Source organism: Oncorhynchus gorbuscha, linkage group LG13 (genome assembly GCF_021184085.1).
Source record: "Oncorhynchus gorbuscha isolate QuinsamMale2020 ecotype Even-year linkage group LG13, OgorEven_v1.0, whole genome shotgun sequence".
NCBI lineage: Eukaryota > Metazoa > Chordata > Actinopteri > Salmoniformes > Salmonidae > Oncorhynchus > Oncorhynchus gorbuscha.
This window is the reverse complement of record NC_060185.1, coordinates 77183578-77210276: the sequence shown is the minus strand read 5'-3', so window position 1 is coordinate 77210276 and position 26699 is coordinate 77183578. Positions and strand designations below refer to the sequence as shown.

Genomic DNA, 26699 nt, shown 5'->3' with positions numbered 1-26699 from the left:
ATCTTGTGCTGGCAGGACTGGTAGAATGTATGCACACATGACTGTAAGTCGCTTTGGATAAAAGCGTCTGCTAAATGGCATATATTATATTATTATCTTCCACAAATGCCATGTTTGCCCAAAGAGGACTTTGAAGTGCTCGAGACATACACACGTTTGTCTCCATTGAAGAACCTGCATAGGATTTGGGGTTAAATTCCATTGTGAGATTGTCAGTATATTGTCAGTCATATTTTAATTTCTCTCCTTTTTTTCCGACAATTGCACTACGGAATTGGATGCCTTCCTTCAAACTATCAACGAGCTGACCATTGACCTGCCCCCAGAGATGAATATATGAGTCTATAGCTTGTACAGTTGAAAACTTAATCTGTATAATTGTTTTTTTTTTTATGAATAAAGTTTTAGCAAAAATAGTTCTTGTGAGTTTAATTTTATTTTTGTCACATTGGCTGCCAGAAATCTAGGACACTTGCAATATGATAATGCTGAAAGGATCCCTTGGTAGTCTCACAAGTCAGTGTTGCCTATACCTAATCAAGGCTAATCCTTTAGGATATGTGTGAGCAGTGCTGTCAGTGATTCCTTGCCTGGTCCAAGACCTGTCTGTGCTGCTGTCTTGTCAACTCCTATGGTAATTGTAATGCCCCAATGGCCATAGGAGTTGGCATGACTGCAGAGAAACAGATCTGGGGCCAGGAGACCTGATTCCAGAGACTGAGCATGACAATACAAGCTAGATAATGTAATTGCATGTACTCTACCTGCATGTAGGCTACATGGTATAGTCCACACCTAACAGTAACTCCTTATCTCTGTGCATTAATAAGTGATGAATTGGGAGTGAGTCAACATGGTGACTGGCCGTATTTTTTTTCTAAGTTTTACTTCCCTCCCTTTGAGAAGTCCACTAGTGGTCACGTGTGCTTGAGGTTGTAGTGCTGTTGGTTTAATCACGAATTAGAATTGAACCTTGTCAGTTACTGTTGAGGCTAGGGGAGAGAGGAGAGAATAGGAAGTTAAAATTATTTAACATTTTTTTGGAGGGCGAACTTCAACTTTAAAATAGTTACAGAGAGCCTATCGGTGTAGAGGGGTGGTTGCTGTTGACAAAATAGGTTTAAGCTTGAATCGCTGGTTAAAGAGAAAGTTAAAATGACTCGCGCTAAGAGGATATACTTAAATGCTTCTTGACACCAAGTAGACTGACTACAGGTGAGCGGAACTGTTATTTGTGACCTATCCAATATAAAGAAAAACATAATTTTTTACTTTGTTTACATGTGAGTCTACAAGAGATGTCACTAAACTGTCTGCTTATCACGATGTAGCCAATGTCTACAAGCCTGTGTAATTAGGCTACTGAAAACAGGAAAGGAAAGGTCTAATTTGGTTTTTAAACGAGCAATGAAGGATTATTTTTTTTAAATAAACATGTTTAAGTTTCACAAAAATGTAGGCTTATATGATATAACTTTATTGGGGAGAAGTACGTCTACACTACCATTTTCTTATTTTCAAAGAACGAATAGAATTAAACGTTGTAGCCTATAACATGTATTTTCTTTACTAAATAATAAACAAAATGAGTGGCCTATAGGCTAATAAACATTTTGTTGTTTTTTCAGATACAAGTATTGAAGGTCCAATGCGCAATGGAGACAAGCATTTCCTTGTTTAATGCTATCCAAAATACTTATCTAAATTGAGGAAACGAGAAAAGGCAACTAAGTCAGGCAACATGTATAACGGCACCAGCATCAGAGAGCCGACAGACAACTCGGTGACACATTTCCAACCCCTGCAAGACGGAGGCGCATTGGAGTCTGGATCTGAACAAACTAATAATGGGCAAGACTCCCATGTCAAGCAATCTGGACAGGCCAACGTCTTGGATCGCTTGTCTAGAGCTGGTGTGCGGGCATTCCCTGCCAGTGTCACTACTTATGCTTCGGCACGCAGATCAAGACTGCAGAGACAGCCAGAGGTGTGTGACACCAACAGTAGCTCATCCGAGAGAGGCTCGCTCACACCCGCCATGCGTAAAATATACTTGAAGGACTTATTTTTGAACTCGTCCGGTGGATTTGCAAGTGTTCGATCTTCGAAAGGTTCCGGTGCGTCTTCAAGGGAGATTGGTGAGGAGGTGGTGGAAGGTTGGGCTCTGTGCCCCATGGAGCATGCATGGATGTTGTCTGTTGTAGATGGAAACTATGAAACCATCATGGACTTTCTTTCCGAAGATTCTAGTCTACTAACCAGGAAAGATTTTGTCAGTGGGTTTACAGTGCTACACTGGTTAGCCAAAAGTGGCCAGGATGAGACACTAATACAATTGCTACGGCATGCTGAAAAGGAGGGGATTCCAGTCAACGTGAATTTGAAGGGCAGTGGGGGGCTCACCCCACTCCACGTAGCAGCTATGCACAGTCAATACATGGTCATTAAAATTCTAGTCGGTGCGTTCGGTGCCAATATCGATGCCATGGATTACAATGGAAGGAAAGCTTGGCAATATCTGAAGGGCAACGCTCCTGAGGAGATGAAGGAGCTTCTTGGCACTTGGGATGATGAGCACCGTAGCGTGGGTCAGCAGAACACTAACAACAGTGCCACACTAGTGCCCAAGTCAGAATTGAGTGATGAGGAGAGAGACGATCCAGTCTACTTTGATCGGACTCGAATGAATGGCAGCTGGCGCGGGTCATTTAAAAAGTTGTTGGCTCCATTCTTGTCATTTGTGAACAAAAATTAAAGGTCAGATGGCCACATGTTTTCCAACGTGAAATCAAGCGTTATCGACTAATTGAGCATCGTTTGTAAAGACTTTTACGCACCCAAAGGCTTGGCGAAAAAAAAAAAAGATGAGTTGCAGTGGAAAAGTTTTACGGTCATCTTCAGAATGTTCTGTATTCAACAATATTGACATTAAATACACTTCTATTTGAAGGCATTCGCGCGTGCTCTTGTTTTCTAAGCCGAAAGAGTTGTTTATCAATTCTGCTTAGGATTTTATGGTCATTATAAAAACGAACACTAGTCTTCGCTTCAATTACACGCTGGTTTATTTGGATTGAACATTTAGACTAGCGCCCATGTAAACCCGTTCCTAAATAAGTCCGAATCACTGATCAATGAATAAGCCTCATTTAAGTGTAGTGCATTTGTAGGTTTTTTTTAGTGGACAAACATCATTGCGCCGGCAGAAAGGGCACCATTATCCCCCTGGTGGCTAAAAGTAGAATAATCTGACCATTACATATTTTGGTTTGAGCAAACAATTGTGAAATGACAGGGTCACGAGCCAGGCATTTAGTCAATTTATATGCCCTGTGACCCTAGAGTGTAATGCCTTTCTATTATCAGATTTAGAGCTTTGCACTAATGCCCACACTATCAAAGTAGGTAACACCAATGAAACATGGCTGGCAAACATTGGGTAAGCGACATTAACTGGAAGCTTTCTACATTTTCATAAGCATTTCGTGAGTGAAGGATGTATTGCAGATTCCCCAAACTCAGTCCTGAGGACCCCCGAGGGGAGCACAATTTGCATTTTTGTCCCAACTAATCATGAAGCTTTGAATCAGCAGTTTGGTGCCATGACAAAACGTGAACTTCCTTGGGGTCTGGTCTGCAGGACAGTTTGGGAAACACTGATTTATTGAGTTTTGAAAACACTCACATGGCACAACCAAATTTAATTGTTCACAAATCTTTAATTGTCAAACAAGCATAACCAGAGTATCTGTACAAAAAGACCACTGTTCCAGATAGTATGGCTTCCCTCCAGATCTGGGCCCAGCAGGTGGAAGATGCTGGAGATCTGAAGACCTGTGCATTTACAAGCCCAACTTGGTCCTCCTCCAGTGTCTCCTCTTGGAGTTGTACCTGGAACATTGAAACAAGGAATGAGTTGGACTGATAATAGAACTACCAAGCAGTCTCCATGGTGGCACCATTAAAGTTCCTGGTATTAAGACAGGTTGCAACACTAGCTTGTTTCTATATGTAACTTAATAACTTGGCAGACATCCAATGAGTAATTTCCATATGCCCAAAAGCAAGGAAATGAGGTTAAGGTATGGCCAATAGATTACATCCACAACGGGGATGTCAGCCCCAATATGATTTAAAGACATTCAACCTTACTATTGGATAAGAACCACATTACTTCAGTACAGGTATGATACTTCTCCATTGCTCTACTAAAAAGGATATGTCACAGGTGCTGTGAACTCCAGTGGATGCCACATTTAATTATTAACTACTTTAAATTTTACTAAATACATTACCTTATTTTTAACTGCATTTTTAGTTAAGGGCCTGTAAAGTAAGCATTTCACTGTAAGATCTACACCTTTTGTATTTGGCACGTGACAAATACAATTTGATATAGATTAGATTACTCTCAGCAGGATTAATGACACCACTCCCACTGCATGGAAGCACTGTAATTGCAGACCTGCTTTAGACCGACATATCGTGCATTCAGCACCAGTTACACCGTATAGAGGGAGGCAGATAACACGCATACCTGATCTTGTTGCCAGTCTTCATTCTGATCCACTGTGGAATTGGCCTGTTCTGCTTCTGCTTCTTGGCGAGAAAGCGTTTGATCCTGAAAGTCTTGTGGGACGACTGAAATGAAGAGATGAGTCATGTTACCTAACTAAACCTGCGTTTATTTCATCACGTGCCAGGCGAAACTGACATTTTTTCTTGCTAAGCCTGCTAGCTAACTTTGTGTTTTGCACTTATTTTACCGGTAGACGAGTGTAAGTAGAAGCGTCACAATTTTCACATTACATTTAAGAAAATATTGTTATGTTACAACTGTTACTGTAGACAGCTCTGCTTACATAACATGTCATTTTTCAGTAGAAACCGGCTTCGTTTACACTATACTAAAATGTACTTTTCTAAGGACTGAATACTGCTATCGGAAACAATTTAAAGGCTTTCGGTGTGGCCGTAAAAACCACTTTGCGAATGATATGAACAAGTACTCATCTAACTTAACTGGACAAGGATGTTCTAAGATTTCAACTTACCATTTCGTGTACAGTCCTTACACCACAATGGCGGAGGCCGAAGAGAAAGCAGGAGGGGAAGCGGTGGTGATGTATGCAATCCGAACCAATCAGAGTGGAGAAAATTATTGCGCTACGCGCCCACAGCGCCATCACGAGGGTCCCTTCCGCATTGCATCATGATGTCTGTGTACCACTTGTAAAAAGTTCGCGTTATGTTTTTTCTTTCTTGAAACTATTTACAGTACATACCAATATGGAGTAATGAATCAATCCCATACACAATTTAGAACAAAACATTATTTATTGCGGTCATTTGTCATTGTTTAGCAAGGCTACATCAATTATGAAAGAAAACAAAATGTTTATTCCAATTAGAATGTTGTTAACCATACAGTAGCATTGTTTACGTATGAAGATGCATATATGTATGACGGGGAAGGCCACAAGTTAAGGTTAATAGTTACCCATTGGGGGTTCCATGTAGTCTCAAATCAAGGCATAGCTCAGTTTAATATGTACAATTAAATGGCTATTTCATTCTCCCGAATCGGTGAAATAACAATTTTGTATTATTGTTGTTACCTGTAGACTATTTCTGTTGCTTATTTGAAAAACTAGATATCAGTCTTGTATACGTGTTTGGTTGTTTGTCCCCATGACACTGTAGACGCGGATGCCTATTTCACTTCCTCAATATCCCCAGAATGAATCTAACATAACTTAAATTAATAACAGATTTTCAGGGTGTTTTTGCCGAGGATGTTTTAGTTGCGCGATTTTACATCGAAGGTGTTTGGTAGTATTTCTCAAGTTTTAAAAAAACTAACAAAATCCACAAGGTGTTGTCTTACGTAAACAACGTCGGCGGTGCTGGGCAGGTCTGTCTCACTGTCGATGCTATTGGATAAAGCGCAATCACTGCAGCTGTTCACCCCATGTTAGTGGGCAAATGGTCATCGTCAAATTCAAACACAAACTTTAATTTACCCGTTGTGACGCACGGATGTTCCAAACTCCGTTATAGACGAGACTAACTTTATGACCAAATGTATCCAATTTACACTTTGTCCATCTTGACACTAGAATAACAGTTTGGCCATCTTCAAAGGGATTTGTTGCTTTTTAAAGGCAGTCGCTCCTTAAATGTACAGAGTATTAAATGTACAGAGTATAAACCTAAAATATGCCTAAAAGTTAACAAAATAGATTTTAATAGATGCAACAGGATATCTTTAAATTAGTAATCTCCTATACTGTTCCGAAAGTAGAGAATGTTCTATTTTATGTGATAAAAAGAGGATACACAACCAATCAGGGTGAAAGCCTATTCAATATAAGAACCGTGCTTTGCAACTGTGTAGCACAGACTGTGTACCAATACTGTAGTAAGGTCACTTAAAATTCATGTGGTCCTAGAAAGCTTTGGCTTTGTCTCGTTGTACCCTATAATCAAACTCTCACAAACATTAAGAGGAAGTGCTAATTTTCCCTTGATTTTCTTCAGAAACAAAACTAAGAGGGGCACATTCAGGCACTGAGGGGGGCACCATGGTCACATCCCTGCCTCTGGTTGTGAGTGGGAGGATGGGATGTGGCTCTGCAGGATTATCATTGTAGGCGCCTCTCTGGCACCAGTTTGCTTGGCTCAGAGCAAATCTCTCTCCCTCTCCTCACTCGTTTTATCATTCTTTATTTGTGGTCATTTTTTTATCATTCATCTCCCTTCTCTTGGGATCTCTTGCTCTCACTCTCTGACTTTCTCTCCCCAGCATGAGATTCTCCTCCTCCACCACCTCGAGCTCCCCGGTTCCTAGCACCTGGCTGGTAAAGCTGAATGGCAGGCCGATCCTGATTCACAAGGGAACAACATGACTATGGTTAAGAGACAAAAAAAATGGACAAAAGTATTCAGGAATGTGATCGGGAGAAAATTGTATAAATATAATAAAAAGTATCCCGATTACCCCAAGTCAAAACATCAGGACAGAATTATTGATTGATACAGAAAAACGTATTTGACTACATTCCAACAAAGACTGAAGTTACTACCTTGTTTCTTAAACGATCTCTTTTAGCTTTCTCCTCCCTCAGGGTTTCTTCTGACTTTTTAGGCTTATCGGTATGGCTTGAAGTATGGCTTACAGAGTCTCCTGCATTCTCGCCCTTTCTCTTTTCCCAGACACGATCTCCTTTCTCCTTTCTCCCTTCGTCCTCTCGCTTTCTGTACGAGTTCTCTCCGTCGTGCCGTTCCCTCCTCCTTCGTCGATCCTCATCCTGTCGTCTGATGCGCTCCTTCTCTTTCTGCCGCCGTTCCCTCTCCCTGTCTCGTTCACGGTCCCTGTATCTTTCTATGTCTCGTTCTCTGAAGTCTTTGTGTCCATCTCTATGTCCCTCTTTGTGTCCATCTTCATCAGCTCTGTGAAAGACAAACACATTAACATGAATACAATATAAGCCTTAAGGATCGTACCCTTTTTATTTATTTTTTGCCTTAAATGAAATAGATTTGGCTAACAGCCTGTAGTTTCGGACCTGAAGCAAGGATATGCATATTCTTGATTCCATTTGAAAGGAAACACTGAAGTTTGTGGAAATGTGAAATTAATGTAGGAGAACAACCCATTAGATCTGGTAAAAGATCATTCAAATAAAAAAAACATGCGTTTTCTTTGTACCATCTTTCAAATGCAAGAGAAAGGCCATAATGTATTATTACAGCCCAGGCGAAATTTCAATTTTGGCCACTGGATGACAGCAGTGTATGTGAAAAGTTTTAGACTGATCCAATGAACCGTTTGATATCTGTTCAAAATGTTTTATCATGACTGCCAAAATGTGCCTAAAAGATTCATTAATACATTTAAGTTCATAATTGTGCACTCTTCTCAAACAATAGCATGGTATTCTTTTACTGTAATAGCTACTGTAAATTGGACAGTGCCTTTAGCTTAAATTCTTGATAATCTTTCTGCCCATATCAGATATGTCTATGTCCTGGAAATGTATTTTGTTACCTACAACCTCGTGCTAATCACATTAGCTCAACCGTTGTGCGAGGGGGGGGGCTATCCTGTAGAGGTTTTTAAAGACCTGTAACATCTGTAAAATAAAAATGGCAGTGACAACTTACTTCCGTGATCCCCTATCCTCCCTGCTTTCATGGTTTTGGCGCTTCTTCATATCAGAACCCCCTGGACCTCTGTCGTCTTTCATCTTGTCCTTCTCAGGTTTCTTTGACTTCTCTTTAGGCTTTTCCACATCCACGTCATCTCCCCGGTCTGGTTTTCTCAGGAGCTGAACAGAGACAAACGCATTACCAACATGAAAAAAGCAGTCGGTGTTATTCTGCTACAATCGCTTAGGGATCCCCTGTATCATCACGCAGTTGAGTAGTTTGAAAGGATTCCTCCTTTCCTTACCTTGATTTTTGGCTCCTCCTTTGCCTGGTCTTTATCTTTCTCTGAAGTTTTGTCCCCTTTCTTAAACTTCTCGGCTTCTTTGCGCTTCCTCCTGTCCTCCTCCCTCCACTTCCGACGTTCCTCATCCCGCTGGCGCTTCCGTTCTAGCTCTCGTCTCCTCCTCTCCTCTTTCTTTTCCTCACGGATTCTCTGACCATCAGCAGTCAACGACACATGAATAGTCTGTCCAGCCTCATATACTATGCAAGAGAAGCACAGCTAAAATACATAGATTCCAAACTGGCTATACATACCTGTTTGTTCTTCAAGAAGTCCAAGAGGGGAGTCGTTTTCTTAGCTAAAGGCGGAGAAAATAAGCAAAATCCTCCATTACTGAAATACCCCTTTGGCAGACTACTTCATCTCACATCAACACTCATCTAGCGTGTTTCATCTGATTTGGGTTTCAACCAAATGGAACCAGAAAATGTTTACCACCATGTTTACATACCCACTAGTTCCTTTGTTTTAGCCTCTATTTCCTCCAGTAGAGTCTCAGGAGTGGATGTAAACTTTTCATCATCACCATTATAAATCTCCAGGAATTTCTTGTAGTCAGCATCTAATGAACAAACAGTGTCTCAGTGGGACATTAAAGCTAGAGGATCTACACTGAACAAACATATTAAAACGCAACAATTTCAAAGATTTGAATTGAGTTATAGTTCATAAGGAAATCAGTGAATTGAAATAAATCCATTAGGCCCTAATCTATGAATTTCACATGACTGGGAATACAGATACACATCTGTTGGTCACAGATACCTTTTGTTGAAAAAAATGGTAGGTGCGTGGATCAGAAAACCAGTCAGTATCTGGTGTGACCACCATTTGCCTCATGACACATCTCCTTTGCATAGCGTTGATCAGGCTGATTGTGGCCTGTGGAATGTTGTACCACTCGTCAATGGCTGTGCGAAGTTGCAAGATATTGGCAGGAACTGGAACACACTGTCGTACACATCGATCCAGAGCATCCCACAAATGCTCAATGGGTGACATTGAGGATTCACCTATGAAATCACACTTCTCAAACGTGCCATTGAAGGTGAGAATTTGTCCACTGCGGATGGTTACGATGGCGAACTGCAGTCAGGTAAGGACCCTGGTGAGGATGACGAGCACACAGATGAGCTTCCCTGAGACAGTTTGACAACTTCTGCAGAAATTCTTCAGTTGTGCAAACACAGTTTCATCATCTATCCGGGTGGCTGGTCTCAGACGATCTCGCAGATGAAGAAACCGGATGTGAAGGTCATGCATGGGCTGGCGTGGTTAGCTTCTTGATATGCTACACATCAGATGGATGGATTATCTTGGCAAAGGAGGAATGCTCAGTAACGGGGATGTAAACAAATGTGTACACAAAATATGAGCGAAATAAGTTGTGCGCGTGTACGGAACATTTCTGGGTTCTTTTATTTCAGCCCATAAAAACATGGGAACAACACCTTACATATATATTTTTGTTCAGTGCTTCTGGAAAGTATTCAGACCCTTTGACTTTTTCCACATTTTGTTACGTTACAGCCTTAGCCTAAAATTTATGACATACATTTTTTCCTCACCAATCTACATAAAATACCCCATAATGACACACAAAAAACAGGTCTAGAAATTTTAGCAAAACAGAAACATCACATTTACATAAGTATTCAGAACCTTTACTCAGTACTTTGCTGAAGCACCTTTGGCAGCGGCTTTGCACATCTGTATTTGGGGAGTTTCTCCCATTCTTCTCTGCAGATCTTCTCAAGCTCTAAGGTTGAACGGGGAGCATCGCTGCACAGCTATTTTCAGGTCTCTTCAGAGATGTTCGATCGGGTTCAAGTCCAGGTTCCGGCTGGGTCACTCAAGGACTTGTCCCGAAGCCTGCATTGTCTTCGCTGTGTGCTTAGGGTCGTTGTGTTGGAAGGTGAACCTTCGCCCCAGTCTGAGATTCTGAGCACTCTGGAGCAGGTTTTCATCAAGGATCTCTCTGTACTTTGCTCTGTTCATCTTTCTCTGCACCCGAAAAACATCCCCACAGCATGATGCTGCCACCACCATAGGGATCGTGCCAGGTTTCCTCCAGACATGATGCTTGGCATTTAGGCCAAAGAGTACAATCTTGGTTTCATCAGACCAGAGTATCTTGTTTCTCATGGTCAGAGTCCTTTAGGTGCCTTTTGGAGAACTCCAAGCGGGTTGTCATGTGCCTTTTACTGAGGACTGGCTTCTGTCTGGCCACTCCACCATAAAGGCCTGATTGGTGGAGTGCTGCTGAGACAGAAGAACCTTCCAGAAGGACAACCATCTCCACAGAGGAACTCTGGAGCTCTGTCAGAGTAACCATTGGGTTTTTGGTCACCTCCCTGACCAAGGCCCTTCTCCTACGATTGCTCTAGGAAGAGTCCAAATTTCTTCCATTTAAGAATGATGGAGGCCACTGTGTTCTTGGGGACCTTCAATTTTGTAGGAATTTTTGCACCCTTCCCCAGATCTGTGCCTCGACACAATCTTGTCTCTGAGCTCTACAGATAAATCCTTCAACCTCATGGCTTGGTTTTTGATCTGACATGCACTTCCAACTGTGGGACATTATGTAGACAGGTGTGTGCCTTTCTAAAACATGTCCAATCAATTTAATTTACCACAGGTGGACTCCAATCAAGTTGTTAAAACATCTCAAGGATGATCAATGGAAACAGGATGCACCTGAGCTCAAGTTCAAGTCTCATAGCAAAGGGTCTGAATTCTTATGTATATAAGGTATTTGCAAACATTACTAAAAACCTGCTTTCGCTTCGTCATTATGGGGTATGGTGTGTTGTTGATTATATATATTTTTATTTTAACACATTTTAGAATAAGGCTGTAACATAACAAAATGTGCCAAAAGTCAAGGGGTCTGTATCCAAATGTATTGTACATGGTGTGCAATTGCAACCAACCATATAATGACTAATGTAACATTTTCACCTTCATCGATTGTTCCACTTTTGGCATCCTTTTTCTTACTCCTTTTTTTGGCAATCTTTTGAAAAGGAGCAAATTCAACAATGGCTGGATACTCCTGCCCTGTTGAAAACAAAGGGGCAACACTAATACACAATTCACTCAGAAGTTGCTGCAATGTAGGCTTATATTGTGTGGTTCTTATTAGACGTCAATCTTATTTATTTTTACCCCTTTTTCTCCCCAATTTCGTGGTATCCAATTGGTAGTTAGTCTTGTCCCATCGCTGCAACTCCCGTACAGACCCGGGAGAGTCGAAGGTCGAGAGCCGAGCGTCCACCTAAACACAACCCAGCGGAGCCGCACTGCTTCTTGACACAATGCCCGCTTAACCCAGAAGCACCAATGTGTTGTATCGCAACACTGTGCACCTGGCGACAGTGTCAGCGTGCATTGCGCCCGGGCCGCCACAGGAGTCGCTAGTGCACGATGGGACAAGAACCTCCACCTCCCCTAACCCAGACGATGCTGGGCCCCATGGGTCTCCCGGTCGTGGCCGGCTGCGACAGAGCCTGGACTGTAACCAGGATCTCTAGTGGCACAGCTGGCACTGCGATGCAGTACCTTAGAACACCACGCCACTCGGGAGGCCTTAACCGCCAATCTTTTAATGAACTGAAATGAATCACACCTCTATTATCAATGAACACATATCCATCAAACCGGTCTCTGAAAAGGACAATATCTTCCTGATTCTTGAAGTTGATGTACGCTCTGGCGAAGACGTGGGGGTACATGCTGTACAGGAGAAAAGCTAAGTAAGTAACCAGGGTACCAAATATGTGATTCTGACAGACAATGGTAATCAACAACAGACTATATGCACCTGCTGTCATTGGAGAAAAATTCGAGGTAGTCCACTTCTGGAAGTGGCTGCAATTGATCCTCCAGTTCCTCCTTGGTTATGCTAGGAGGCAGACGTCGGATAATGATCTGTGGAAAAAACAAGACACTCAAATGTTAACCAACTTATCAATTGAATATCCGAGGCCCTCAAAGCCAGATGGTTAAAAGTATTAGTTAAGTTAAGACTCACTAGCTAAATACACTGAACAAAAATATAAACGCAACACGTAAAGTGTTGGTATCATGTTTCATGAGCTGAAAAAGATCCCAGAAATGGTCCATACGCACAAAAAACATTTCTCTCAAAGTTTGCGCACAAATGTATTTACATCCCTTTAAGTGAGCATTTCTGCTTTGCCAAAATAATCCATCAACCTGACAGGTGTGGCATATCAAGAAACAGACGAAATAGCATGATCATTACACAGGTGCACCTTGTGCTGGGGACAAAAGGCTACTAAAATGTGCTGATGTCACAACGCTACAGATTTCTCAAATTGAGGGAGCATGCAATTGGCATGCGACTGCAGGAATGTCCACCAGAGCTGTTGCCAGATAATTTAATATGAATTTCTCTAGCATAAGCTGCCTCCAAAGTTGTTTTAGAGAATTTGGCATTTATGTTCAACCAGCCTCACAACCGCAGACCACGTGTATGGCGTTGTGTGGGCAATCGTTTTCATGTCAACGTTGTTAATAGTGCCCCATAATGGCGGTGGGGTTATGGTATGGGCAGGCATAAGCTACAGACAACAAACACAATTGCATTTTACTGATGGCAATCTTAATGCACAAAATACCGTTGGGAGATCGAGGCCCATAAGGTGTGTGTCCAACAAATACATATGTATTCCCAGTCATGTGCAATCCATTAGGGCCTCATGAATTCATTTAACTTGACCGATTTCCTCATATGAACTCTAACTCAGGAAAATCAATGACATTGTTGCGTTTCTTTTTTTGTTTGTTATATAACTTAAATATCTCTTCAATATGCAACATTAAAAAGCTAGCTAACGTTAACCAAGTTCAATTATAAAGGTTAATCACGCCTGCTCTACTAGCTAGCTAGCTTGCCAGCAATACAGGAGTAGCTATCCTAGTGAAATCCATGTAACTAGCTAACGTTAGCTATTTGGCTTAGCTAGCTAAATGTTGTTAGCTGGCGTACCTTCGTCATTGCTTCTTTCTTCTCCGGCTTTGGCTTCTCCGTTTTTTCAGCATCTTCGCATTTTATCTCCATAATTTTCTCAATCGGACGAGTGTTTTCCTTGTCCTCTTTCATCGTTATGCCATAAACCTGTTGCAATCAACAGCCCTGTATCAACTTTTTTTACTTGCTTGTTTGCTAACGATTGTTGATTGGCTTTTGGGAGACCAAAGATTATGGATATACGGACGAGATACATCTCTCTACGCCCTAACAATGGGAGCCGTTGTCCACAAAGCTGCACGACGGGCTATCTAGTTCCCGCCTATCCTTTCTTTGCATTGGTGGATAGAGCTCATTATTGTAATCATGCTTTAATATTTGACGAGGGTTGTTGACGTCAACGGCCTGTGTTCAATTGAAATGCGATGCTACTAACCTCGTGACATGAATATGCATAGCCATTTTGAGACATCTCCGATATAAATTTAAAAAATCTCAGTTTCCTGGATGTTACGTGTCCTACTTATACCAGTACACTCGTACCAACTTAAGCATTACGAAACTTATATTCGATAAAATAAACCTCACAAAGCAAATAAATACTAATGTTTTTTTTTGGGGGGGGGCAAATTCGACACTCATTGACCTCCATTGAAACACTCCTTGGTTGGTGTGCAAAACATCGAAAAAACGTCACCTGCTTCGAGGGAGACAGATTTTCCGCCGAGTTTGGCCTCTCTCTTCCGCTTCCTCAATGTGAAACTTCCGGAAGTAAACGGATGACCGTGAACTATTCAGGTTGGTCGACATTTTGTTAGCAAGTTAGCAAAATAAACTGTCGTATTTGGCGTGTCTGACAAATAAAAGCCTTTGTCACTCGCGTCACCCACATTGCAGTTATGTGGTATGAAATTCTTCCCGGTCTCGGAGTCATGACTGTTTGTCTCATCCTTCCTGGGGTTTTCACTGCACAGATCCACAAACTCACCAACGGGGGGAAGGTGAGAGATATTTGCTTACCGATGTGTTGAATGACAGCAATAGCTAGCTAAATGTGAAGTTTTGAACTGGTTGACGTAATACCATTAGCTAGTTCTATATACTAAATTAGCTATGTTAACACTTCTTCTCTTTGACTTTTAGGAAAAGAGAATCGCCCGGGTTCCATATCAGTGGTATCTGATGGAGAGAGACAGACGTGTGTCAGGAGTGGATTTGTATTACAAATCGAAGGTAAACAGGCAATGAATTCACGTTTTTGCAATAACGAAGTACTGTAACGTTATATTACTAGTGTCTGTCAGGCATTGCTTAGGCCTACCTAAATCTTTCTCTTCTTTACAGGGACTTGAGAATATCCACTGATCCCAGATCTCACCTATGGAATGGATTTCTGTCAAGAATTCGTTGTACATTAAAAGTTATGTATTGTCTGAATTAACCAGTTTCTTTGTGTAGTTACTGCTGATTATGTTGAAAACCGTATGAAATAACACATCAGGTTTAGAGTTTTGAATGTATTCAATAGACAATTTGTAACTACTTTCTATGGCTCCTAAGGAATTACTCCTATTCACTGATATCAGGGGAGAACAGCTAATAATATTGGCTGGAGCGAATGGCATCAAACACATGCAAACCATGTATTTGATACCATTCCACTCCAGCCATTACCACAAGCCATTACCACAAGCCTCAACTAAGGTGCCACCAACCTCCTGTGACTGATATTCATAACATGTTATGTCTGTCTGATGTATGCAGATGTATGGTTCTAGATGACCCTAGTTGCTTGACTGGGTCGTCTTTACTGCAGTCATGCTGCACATATAACATGTGGTTCCTGAGATGTTAAACACTTGAAACGAATCACATTTAGTAATCTCAGAGCATAATGAAATCTGAAAATAGTGTAACATGACTGCATCAACGATGGCCTGGAACACGGCCTATCATTGCATTCAAGGATTGGCCTGAGGGTGCATTCATAAATTCACTCTGGCTATCTACTCTGATTTCAGAGCGCTTTTGAGTGTGCTAGAGCACATAATAACTGATGAATTTACGAACGCTCAACATCTGTTGAATATGGCCGGCATCAGTAAACGTCGGCATTAAATTGTTGCCAGCAGCACCGTTACAGTCACCAGTGCTCTGGATAACATAAAAACAACTTAACCAGCTCTGCTAGGGGGTAGTCAACTGGTCAGTGAGATTTTCTCTAATTTGACTGGAAGTAGCTATCTAGCTAGACAGCTTGGATGCTTTTTATTTTTTTATTTCACCTTTATTTAACCAGGTAGGCAAGTTGAACAAGTTCTCATTTACAATTGCGACCTGGCCAAGATAAAGCAAAGCAGTTTGACACAACGACACAGAGTTACACATGGAGTAAAACAAACATAGTCAATAATACAGTATAAACAAGTCTATATACGATGTGAGCAAATGAGGTGAGATAAGGGAGGTAAAGGCAAAAAAAGGCCATGGTGGCAAAGTAAATACAATATAGCAAGTAAAACACTGGAATGGTAGATTTGCAATGGAAGAATGTGCAAAGTAGAAATAAAAATAATGGGGTGCAAAGGAGCTAAATAAATTAAATACAGTTGGGAAAGAGGTAGTTGTTTGGGCTAAATTATAGGTGAGCTATGTACAGGTGCAGTAATCTGTGAGCTGCTCTGACAGTTGGTGCTTAAAGCTAGTGAGGGAGATAAGTGTTTCCAGTTTCAGAGATTTTTGTAGTTCATTCCAGTCATTGGAATCAACTGGAAGGAGAGGCAGCCAAAGAAAGAATTGGTTTTGGGGGTGACTAGAGAGATATACCTGCTGGAGCGTGTGCTACAGGTGGGAGATGCTATGGTGACCAGCGAGCTGAGATAAGGGGGGACTTTACCTAGCAGGGTCTTGTAAATGACATGGAGCCAGTGGGTTTGGCGATGAGTATGAAGCGAGGGCCAGCCAACGAGAGCGTACAGGTCGCAATGGTGGGTAGTATATGGGGCTTTGGTGACAAAACGGATTGCACTGTGATAGACTGCATCCAATTTGTTTACTAGGTTATTGGAGGCTATTTTGTAAATGACATCGCCAAAGTCGAGGATTGGTAGGATGGTCAGTTTTACAAGGGTATGTTTGGCAGCATGAGTGACTGCTGTTGTGAGGTCAGAACGCTCGGCTCAACCCTACTCCTCCACCAGAGCGTCCAGTTCACACTAAACGCTCCGAGTGAAACGCTCTGAATAACGGACAATCTGACAAAACTCTGAATTTACGAGCGCACTCTGAGTTGCAATCTTGCACTCCAGATTCAATTTACAAACTCACCCTAAGTAACCTGCTCCACAGACTCACTGATCTACAAATCTACCATACACTCAGCATTGTGCCATCTCTGTACATAAGAGACTGGTGGTATTGAATTTCAAGGACATCATAAGGCTGCACAAGCACATCGTGCCAAAGAATTACAATTCTTCCAGTCTAGACAGACTATTGGTATTGACCTCCACCGTAATTTTAGAGAATTTGGCAATACGTCCAACCGGCCTTACAACCGCAGATCATGTGTAACCACGCCAGCCCAGGCCTTTCACATCCAGCTTCTTCACCTGCAGGATCGTCAGATGAGCTTGGGTGGGCCTGGCTCCCAAGTGGGTGGGTCTATGCCCACCCATATTAGTTTATTTCAATATCCTTATATGAACTGTAACTCAGTAAAACTGTTGAAATTGTTGCATTTTGCATTTATACTTTTGTTCAGTATTTAATACATTTCCCAGAGAAAGATCCAACCTAATTTTAAACATCAACTAAATTGACCTATTGCATAAAGCCCCACTATTTTTAAATGATTTATTAATTCTGAATATGTGATATTACATACATGTTTCCTACGTTAAACAAAGGTTCTGGGATGGTTTGGATTTGATTTACAATGAGTGTACAAAACATTAGGAACACCTTACTCATATTGAGTTGCGCCCCCATTTGCCCCCAGAACAGCCTCAATTCGTCGGGGCATGGACTCTACAAGGTGTCGAAAGCGTACCACAGGGATGCTGGCCCATGTTGACTCCAATGCTTCCCACAGTTGTGTCAAGTTGACTGGATGTCCTTTGGGTGGCGGCCATATTCAACGGGTGTTGATACACTGTTGAGTGTGAAAAACCCATCAGCGTTGCAGTTCTTGTGCGCTTGGCACCTACTACCATTCCCCGTTCAAAGGCACAGCAATCTTTTGTCTTGCCCATGCACCCTCTGAATAGCACACATACACATTCCATAACTCAATTGTCTCAAGGCTTAAAACTCCTTCTTTAACCGGTCTCTTCCTCTACACTTGATTGAAGTGGATTTAACAAGTGACATCAATAAGAGATCATAGCCTTCACCTGGTCATTCTATGTCATGAAAAGAGCAGGTGTTCCTAATGTTTTGTACACTGAGTGGCTTTTGTGGAACGATGGGTAACGATGCTTCGTGGGTGACTGTTGTTGTGTGCAGAGGGTCCCTGGTTCGCGCTCGGGTATGGGCGAGGGGACGGTCTAAAGTTATACTGTTACAGATGCACAATATTGTAATAGCCCAATACAAAATGGTTCTCCGGATGGGTCTCCAAATCTATACACCATACATCTGCATGGTCCAGTCTTGTGTTCGTCTTTGAATACGTTTGCTTTGTGACAAACAAGCACTTTCCAATATTGAATTGACTACTTTCTAAATAACCTAAATAGTCCACTGTGTCAGAGAGGCTTTAAAATATAAGTAATATAAGCCTAATTCCCAATACAAAGAGGAAAGAAATAACATTCTCAAATCACGAAACGATGAGAAACAAACCACAACGAAATATAATGCCGGGAGAAAAAGTTAACCGAAGCTGAAAGTTCCCGAAAGGGGAGGAACAAAAAGGCTCATTTGTCCTCTTTGCCTTTAGTTTTCCTGTACACCATTTCTCTGAAGCTCAAGAGGATTTTGCTCTCCCTCTTTCCTCCTTGTTGAATGATGCCAAGGCTCTCTTTTCATCCACACTGTCGATCTGGTTTTCCTTTCTCAGACGCACAGCCTCCATACGATGATGTCTGGAGGGTTACAAAATTGCAATGAGCGTTACAAAGCAGTCGACCAAACGTGTAAAATATGATGAAATATTGGAAATGTCCAAATGAAAACAGAAGAGTAGTAATGTACCTGCTACCGCTCATCACGAAGCCAGACATCTCAAAGGTTGCGATTTCGTCACTAGTCAACCCGATTTCACCTCTTCTTGGGATACGCTTGTTTTCTTTCACATATTCTGCCATAGCGGCACCCTCACCTGGCAGCAGGGCATGACCAAAATTAGGGGGAAAGAGAAAAATGATGTAAATCAATAAATCAGTCATTCATTGATATAAAAAAATTAAAGAATAGAGCTGCATTTTAAAAGCTGAATATATTGTGTGGCAATGTCATTACAAACTGTGGAAGCAAGTTGTATGTACCTAGTAGCACACTAAAATTAAGGCGCTTGTGTCATAGTCACTAAGAAATAAACTGGGCTACCTGAATGTGTCCAATAAGAAATGCTGGTTTTCGTTTTCAATCACAAACCATTCTATTAAAGTGCAAAACATTTTGCTACAGTGTGCACTAACAAATATGACCCTGGCTTTGTTTTCTACTTAATGCCACATAATTACAATGTGATTAACTACAGTCAAGTGTCGTAGACAGTGTGGAGTATCCCTTATAATCTGGGCCCACCATGTGTTTGGCAATGCAGGTCCTCTCCACCCACAGATCCCCATTGGTGTCCTCCTCCTCTGACCCGTCACTGCTGGAGTCGCTCGCTGACTGCTTGCAGTTCTTCATAGTCTTCTTCTTCTTGAACCTCTTTGACCTGTGAAGAGAAGACAAAACACGGTTAAGGAAAATGCTGTAGTGTATAGGTATGTCATGTATTTATGTTATGGACGGTTGACTAGAGGTAGAATGTAGATTCATTTACTTTTTGCTCTTCTTTTTCACTTCCTCATATGAAATAAAACAACATTAGAGGGTGAAATAAACTTAGCCAGACAAGCAGCCTTTATAATTGAATTGAACCTTTTTCAAGGTGAAACATTTCTCGACACCAGAGTCCGACTCTTCCTCGCTGTCATCGGAGTGTTTCTTGTTCTTCCTTTTGGATTTCTTCCTTTTATTCTTCTTATCATCTATGAATTAGACTGCACTTGTCTTGATCTCTCCCCAATTCAAGGGTGTAATCAGAACATACACTTGACTTACTACATAATATAGAATGCCCAGTTTCCACTTTGTTCTTGACTAGTCGATGCATGTCATTCACTCAGATATAGGCTAACTCAGGGCAGACTTTCATAGAAATATTATTATAAAGACTACTACAGCAGCTAATTCAGCACACTCACCCGATGAGCTTGAATCTGAGCCTCTGTTTTCCACATACTCTTCAACTGGTGAAAGGTCATCAGAGCTTATTGGAAAAGGTCACAAAATGATCTAAATTTAGATCATTTGATAGTTGGTGTGTATAGCCCAACTCTTCATAATCTTGAACTTGAAATAGTTCAATAAGATGCATAAGAATAAGTTACTCTGGCGCCATTACTCTTGGTGAATAGCCCCAGACCTCAGGTCATCCAAGTTCACCAATTCTCTCCCTCTAATGTAACCGTTAAATTAAAAAATGAAATACTACAGCATTCTGCAGCGATATGCCATCCCATCTGGTTTGCGCTTAGTCGGACTATCATTTGTTTTTCAACAGGACAATGACCCAACAAAGACTTCAGGTTGTGTTATGGCTATTTGACCGAGAAGGAGAGTGATGGAGTGCTGCAACAGATGACCTGGCCTCCACAATGACCCGACCTCAACCCAATTGAGATGGTTTGGGATGAGTTGGACCGCAGAGTGAAGGAAAAGCAAGTGCTTAGCATATGTGGGAACTCCTTCAAGGCTGTTGGAAAAGCATTCCAGGTGAAGCAGGTTGAGAGAATTCCAAGAGTGCGCAAAGCTATCATCAAGGCAAAGGGTGGACATTTGAAGAATCTCAAATATAAAATATATTTTGATTTGTTTAACACTTCTTTGGCTACTACATGATTCCATATGTGTTATTTCATAGTTTTGATGTCTTCACTACTTTTCTACAATGTAGAAAATAGTTTTTTAAAATTAAGATAAACCCTTGAATGAGTAGGTTTGTCCAAATGTTTGACTCGTACTGTATATCCATTGATTCTTGAAGAATATAACTTATAAATGCCTCATGAGCTTAGTTCAACTGTGACACTCCATGAGAACCCAAAATATAAGCTTGTTTTTCTCCAATGTTTGTAAACATTATAAATGTAAACAACCACTGTATATCCTCATAACATGGTTAAAACAATAATGTTAAAACAATAATGTTGATATCATGGATGGTCAGTCCTTGCATCCATAGCTCTGTCTATTAATCTGAGTGGTTACATTTCTCCAGGCCCATCCCTCAGCTTTTTACCAAAAAAGTGGATTGTCAAGATATCAAAGTGTCACCAACAAAACATTTAAACAATAGGCCTACAGCAAATGCTGCATATGGCATTCATTTTTCACATGTAAATAGCGCTATTCAGTAGTGCTCAAAGCATGAAATTCCATGAGCACAACATTTCTTTTGAGATGGGTGAGAAGAAGCCTACATAACCAACCCATAAAGTAAAATTTAACGCCCATATTTGGCCAGCTATGTAAACTTTAACATTGATTTATCCTGAAACAGATTTTGTTCAATTGGTAACATACATTTGTGTCTTTGTCTAATGCCTCTTAAGGGGAAAGTAATATAAAAGTAATGGCATGTAATCAGGAGATGCTGATTGGCTGACAGCCGTGGTATATCAGGCCGTATACCACAGGTATGACAAAACATTTATTTTTACTGATCTAATTACATTGGCAACCAGTTTAGAATAGCAATAAGGCACCTCAAGGGTTTGTGGTTAAGGCCAAAATCCAGGAACTCTGCGCTGCACATAAGAACAGCCCCGAGCCATGGTATATTGGCCATATACCACAACCCATTAGGCCTTATAGATTAATTAACTCCTCCTCCACATTTACTGGATTGGTTGAACAGTGTAGAAGAGAACCTCCCCCGAAAGTTGAGTATGTAGGGGATCAAGTGACTTCACAAACCCCTGAAACAATTGTGTCGTTAGATTGTGTGAGTCAGACAATGCTAACTAGCTGGCTGTGCGTAAACACGGCTGTGAGACCAGGTGGTAACTAATTAACTTGCGCAAGCGAACTACATTTACCCCGAGATGAAGGCGTTTTGTCTCTGGCGTTGATCATCGTTCCTGCCGCCACTTCGCTGATTTCTGTACCTCTCGCGGGGGGTTTCCGTACGAAACCCTTTGTCATTTCTCTCTATCTCGAATATTCGAGGAGGTTTATGCTCTTCTTCATTTTGGGGGGCCTTGGGCATGGGACCAAAGACTGGACTGGAGTCGCGAGATCGACTGCCGCTGCCAGATCGGTTCCGTCGTCTTCTGGGGCTTCTCTGTTCTTGATCGGACAGAGGCGTAGCTAGCGTTTTTTATGCCAACATCCTAAATTCGAGAGCTTGGTAAAGAATAAACTGAAATGACTACCTAATCTGCTGTTTCGGTCATTCTGCGTTGTTTATATACGAGCTTCAGAAACAGTACATGATTGGGTGCGAGTGTAAATAGGTCCCCCTTGAAACAATGCAGCACGATGCTCTATGTTCCGCATAGTACATTAGACTGGAACTGACTTTTAGCAGTCGCTTAAGCAATGTCTCTGGCTTAAAAAATAATCATTGTGGTCTGTATTATCTCAAATAATGCCATTGAGCATATCTAGTTTCAAACGTTTGAACTGCAGCAAATGTGTAGCTCTCGCTACATGGAACTATTTTGACACAGTTGTTGCGACTCCTGTTGGCCATGCATGAACTAGCAGTAGGTCACACCGACCGTAACAAGGAGATTGACGTTTTGTTGTCTACAACCATCTACCGATACTTCGTTTGGAAAGAACATCAATCATACGGCTTGGCGTTGCAGGTAAATACCAAGTGTTAGCTACTTGTAGAAACCAACATCGTATATTGGCCCCATACAATAATTTTGTAATGATGGAAGATCAACTCTCACCAAAAGGCCGCGAACCAGGAAGGGAACATCCGTACCTATGTTAATAGCTAGCTAAACTAGATCCTCTTCATATAATCAATCAATATGAAGCCGTATTTCCCTAATGTAAAATAATACATTGTACAAGGCTACCTTAAATCACTACCATAATAGCTTTTTATTTGAAAAATACATTAGATGTGATTGGCATGCAAGACTATTGTGTAGACCGGCCTTCTATTTGTGAATGGTGTTAGGCTAACTAGCTAACGTTAGCTAGATGGCAAGTTATAAACAATGATATTGGTTTTCGCTCTCTCCTCCCCCAACAATATTTGTACAGCCCTGGACTTTTATTGATTAATTATGGCTTTAGCTCGTTAGCTAGCTAGCAATGTAGCTAGTTTGCCAACTATTTTATTCACCCCAACAGCCAGCATAATGGGTAGCTTGCTGACTCCCTCTGCCTTTAAAACAATGAGCTACTATGAATGCATGATGAGGTCATCCAACAAGAAGTGAAAGGTGATTTGCAATTTACAGCTAATAGGGCAGTAAAGGAACTGTAAGACCTGGGATGGAGGACATTTTTGTATATTGATATAGACTGTCAAGTGAATGCATTTATTCGTTGCTCTTGTCTTCACCCCACAGGGATGTCGGGCCTAAAGCTGATCTCTGCAACTGACACCCGATATTCAGGAACGGTTCTGAAGTCGATGAATAGACAACGAAGTAACGGATTGTTCTGCGACGTCACCATAATTATACAGGACCGTAAATTTCGAGCGCACAAAAACATATTGTCGGCGTCGAGTACTTATTTCCACCAACTTTTCTCAGTGGCTGGACAGGTGATTGAGTTGAATTTCATAAAGGCGGAAATCTTTGAGGAAATCCTGAATTACATTTACAGTTCCAAGATTGTCCGCGTTCGCTCTGACATGCTCAAGGAGCTTATCAATGCTGGGCAGATGTTGGGGGTGAAGTTCATTGCGAATCTAGGCGTACCGCTCTCACAAGTCAAGGGCCTACCTGGCCTGTCCAAAGACACGGAAAACAACGAGGTGAGCTCCGTAGACAAAAACAGTACAGAGCCAACGATGCCCATTATCACCGAGTCCTTTTCACTGTCTGCAGAGGAGTTCAACCAGACTGACCGAAGTACGGATCAGGACTCGGACGATGACATTATGTTTGTGTCCAAAACGGACGCCATCAAAAAATGCAAGCCCTCTGAAATCATTGATTTGGATGCACCCGAAACAGAGGAAGCCTCTGTGACAAAGCAACCGGGAGAGGCCAGACCCACTGCTTTGACAAAGGACCAAGAGAAAACAGTCAAAGCAGCCCCACACCTTAACAGCTCCTCTCAGACCCTGCGAGACCACAGTCCTCTGAACATCCCTATGGTGTCCCCTGACACCAGTTCCAATATTCCATCTTCACCTGCTGTAGCCTCGTCTTGCAGCACATCCACAATGCCGGATAGAATTGGCACTTTCATCCCCAAACTCCACAGCACCACCCTGCCCTCAGAAACCCCAGCGATAATAGGGATCCATAAGAAGCAGGTTACACTAACTCAAAAGGGCAACTTAAAAATCAAGCTCTCAGATGTGACGTCACCAGGCGGATTCATCAATGAGGCAGGCATTAGCATTCCCCAAGTGGCTGCAGCTGCAAAAAAGACAATCACACTAGATAAGGCCTCAGAGCTCGGCTCACTTTCTTCAGGCTGCAAGGTGTATGCCAATATTGGGGAGAACACATATGACATTGTCCCCATGAAGGACGATCCCGGGGAGGGAGATTCTAAAAACAGTAGAGGGGCAAAGAGGTCTCTGATGGCCACACCTCTTCAACCTTTCAACACCTCTCAACTGCCACAGGGTGCTTCGAGCAAGAAGAAGGCCAAAAGCGAGCAGGAAGATCACTACGAGCTCATCATGGACGGGAAGACCTTCTTTGTGTGCGTGGTCTGTAAGCGTCCCTACGTGTGCCTGACGAGCCTCCGGCGCCACTTCAACACCCACTCTTGGGAGAAGAAGTACCCATGCCACTACTGTGACAAGGTGTTCGCCCTGGCTGAGTACCGGACGAAACACGAGATCCACCACACGGGTGAGCGGAGGTACCAGTGCCTGCTGTGCAACGAGATGTTAATCAACTACCAGCTACTGTCAACTCACTGCAAACAGGCCCACAACCAAGACCCGTCTGGGAGGAAACAGAAGGACGTCACCGACAACAACTTGTACCGCCTGCTCCCTTGCAAAACGGTGCAGTTCAAGACCTACTCATATGAGACGGACGGTTCAGATCCAGGAGGGGTCCCTATTATCCAAGAGGATGGGAGCGTCCAGCACATTAACCCTGGAAGGGGGCAGCCCAACCCACTACCGTTACAGTCCACCCAGGGCAAGATGTTAAACTGGGATGACATATTTGTGGCGCCTGAGGCACAGCCTCGACCAGCTGCGCACGCTCACCGACCAGGGAGCCACCCCATCCAACCTCCCCCAGGCTCATCGGAGTTTGAGTTTGTCATACCAGAGACCTACTGAGCAGGGTGGCTCACCGATCTGTGCCTTGTCAGTGGGGTCCCCTTCTCAAATTCTGTTTCCTGGGTCCATGTCAAATATCATCCATGTTGTCTTTTTCAAATGTTCAACAGTTGTTTTGTAGGAAGTTCCTATGTGCACTAGCTAACCCATCTGGAGTGTAGTATGACTTTTTTGTTCTTATCATGCTCGTCATTGAACTGTCTATTGTCTCATTGTATTTCTACTGACGCTTTTTAATGGTAAATATTTCCAAGAACTTTGGAGTGCTCATGCTGTTCAACAGAAGGACCCTCAATCTAGTCATATAAATGTATTTATTGTTGGTATATATTTTTCTTATGTTTTTTTTTATAGAGGCAAAGTATGTTATGCCTTTGAGAAGATAATGTACAGTTTATTTTCAAACCACAGAGATTGGATCAGGATGTGGGATATTGATGGAATTAATTGATACTGAAACGATGCTCTTTCTGCACACAGGGATTCAGATACCAGCTCATTGATGGGATACATTGCTTCAAATACCATATGTGTTGATTAAAATCTGGATTGTTCAAATTTCTATTGGATTTTTGTGCCACAAATGAAGAGGCAATGAGCTCAAATGACTGGTTTTGCTGTGTTTAATTGATGGTTGATTATAACACTTCTGCCCAATGTTGAAGGGAAACCCAATTGCAATAATTATTTAGTAGTTGAATTGGTTGCACAAACCTATAATTTAAGATTTAATTATGTCCATTAAATATTGAAGTCCTTGCAAAAGGTTTGATCATGACTTCCTTACATGGTCTACTCTTTTGTTGGGGGCTTTTTTTCCTTTCATATGCTGGCCATATATTTTGCAGTCTTTCTAAAAGTCATGTTCTGTCAAGGATGAAGCTGCCTGCTACTCTGTATGTATAAAGTTAGCCTATGTAGTGTATCATAGTACTCATGTAACTCATTGGAATCATGTTCCTTTTTCTTCCCAGTCGTCTTGTCAGTATGTAGTTGAATAGAGTTGGACTGTAGAGCTAACTTGACATTTTATACTGCTTCAGTATGTCCTTCAATAAGGGCACTTCCAGCTTTTATGGTTTAAAGCAAAAATTACAAAATTAACAGTGGTGTCTTCTACATAATTGTGCTAAACACCTTTTTAATTTAAAAATGTTATTTGTTTAAATAATGTATTAGGTCTTAGTGCTGAACAACTGTTAATAAAGTAAATAAAACCAAAGTGTGTCTTATTTCACAGAAGGGAAGAAATCTTTAGCTTGAGATGGCTGTCCTTTTTGTATGAAGAAGGATAATTCTGGTTGTTGTAATGAAGGAGGATTAATCTGGTAGTTGTCCTGACTCCCTTAGTAATGCAGGACAATGAATCTGGTAGTTTTCCTGACTCCCGTAGTAATAGAGGAGGATGAATTTGATGGTTTTCCTGACTCCCATTATATGGGAGGAGAATGAATCTGGTAGTTGTCCTGATTCCCATAGTAATG

The 26699-nt window shown here is 41.7% G+C and overlaps 5 protein-coding genes and 1 non-coding gene across 6 annotated transcripts; 3 read left to right on the top strand and 3 right to left on the bottom strand.

Annotated features, from left to right (window-relative positions):
- Positions 1-951: 951 nt before the first annotated feature.
- sowahd (sosondowah ankyrin repeat domain family d) lies at positions 952-2953 on the top strand. The gene is made up of 2 exons (XM_046296645.1): positions 952-1215; positions 1629-2953. Exon 2 carries the CDS (start codon positions 1742-1744, stop codon positions 2753-2755), a length of 1014 nt encoding a protein of 337 aa, XP_046152601.1. The 5' UTR covers positions 952-1215; positions 1629-1741; the 3' UTR covers positions 2756-2953.
- A 746-nt stretch (positions 2954-3699) lies between these two features.
- Positions 3700-5224, bottom strand: LOC123993543 (60S ribosomal protein L39-like). Its single transcript, XM_046295805.1, has 3 exons — positions 5055-5224; positions 4538-4641; positions 3700-3891 (listed from the first exon to the last, which is right to left on the bottom strand). Exons 1-3 carry the CDS (start codon positions 5184-5186, stop codon positions 3843-3845), a joined length of 285 nt encoding a protein of 94 aa, XP_046151761.1. The 5' UTR covers positions 5187-5224; the 3' UTR covers positions 3700-3842.
- Positions 4344-4472, bottom strand: LOC123994279. Its single transcript, XR_006831623.1, has one exon. It is a non-coding gene; the product is annotated as a small nucleolar RNA SNORA69 (small nucleolar RNA).
- Positions 5225-5318: 94 nt separating the features above from the next.
- On the bottom strand, positions 5319-13821 carry upf3b (UPF3B regulator of nonsense mediated mRNA decay). Its single transcript, XM_046295804.1, has 10 exons — positions 13509-13821; positions 12318-12424; positions 12123-12229; positions 11456-11554; positions 8946-9056; positions 8749-8792; positions 8456-8644; positions 8167-8330; positions 7086-7452; positions 5319-6884 (listed from the first exon to the last, which is right to left on the bottom strand). The coding sequence occupies exons 1-10, from the start codon at positions 13620-13622 to the stop codon at positions 6747-6749; spliced, it is 1440 nt and encodes a 479-aa protein (XP_046151760.1). The 5' UTR covers positions 13623-13821; the 3' UTR covers positions 5319-6746.
- A 418-nt stretch (positions 13822-14239) lies between these two features.
- On the top strand, positions 14240-14931 carry ndufa1 (NADH:ubiquinone oxidoreductase subunit A1). The gene is made up of 3 exons (XM_046295806.1): positions 14240-14491; positions 14634-14723; positions 14835-14931. The coding sequence occupies exons 1-3, from the start codon at positions 14390-14392 to the stop codon at positions 14853-14855; spliced, it is 213 nt and encodes a 70-aa protein (XP_046151762.1). The 5' UTR covers positions 14240-14389; the 3' UTR covers positions 14856-14931.
- Positions 14932-21700: 6769 nt separating this feature from the next.
- zbtb33 (zinc finger and BTB domain containing 33) lies at positions 21701-26431 on the top strand. The gene is made up of 2 exons (XM_046295803.1): positions 21701-22579; positions 23303-26431. The coding sequence occupies exon 2, from the start codon at positions 23305-23307 to the stop codon at positions 25213-25215; it is 1911 nt and encodes a 636-aa protein (XP_046151759.1). The 5' UTR covers positions 21701-22579; positions 23303-23304; the 3' UTR covers positions 25216-26431.
- Positions 26432-26699: the final 268 nt, after the last annotated feature.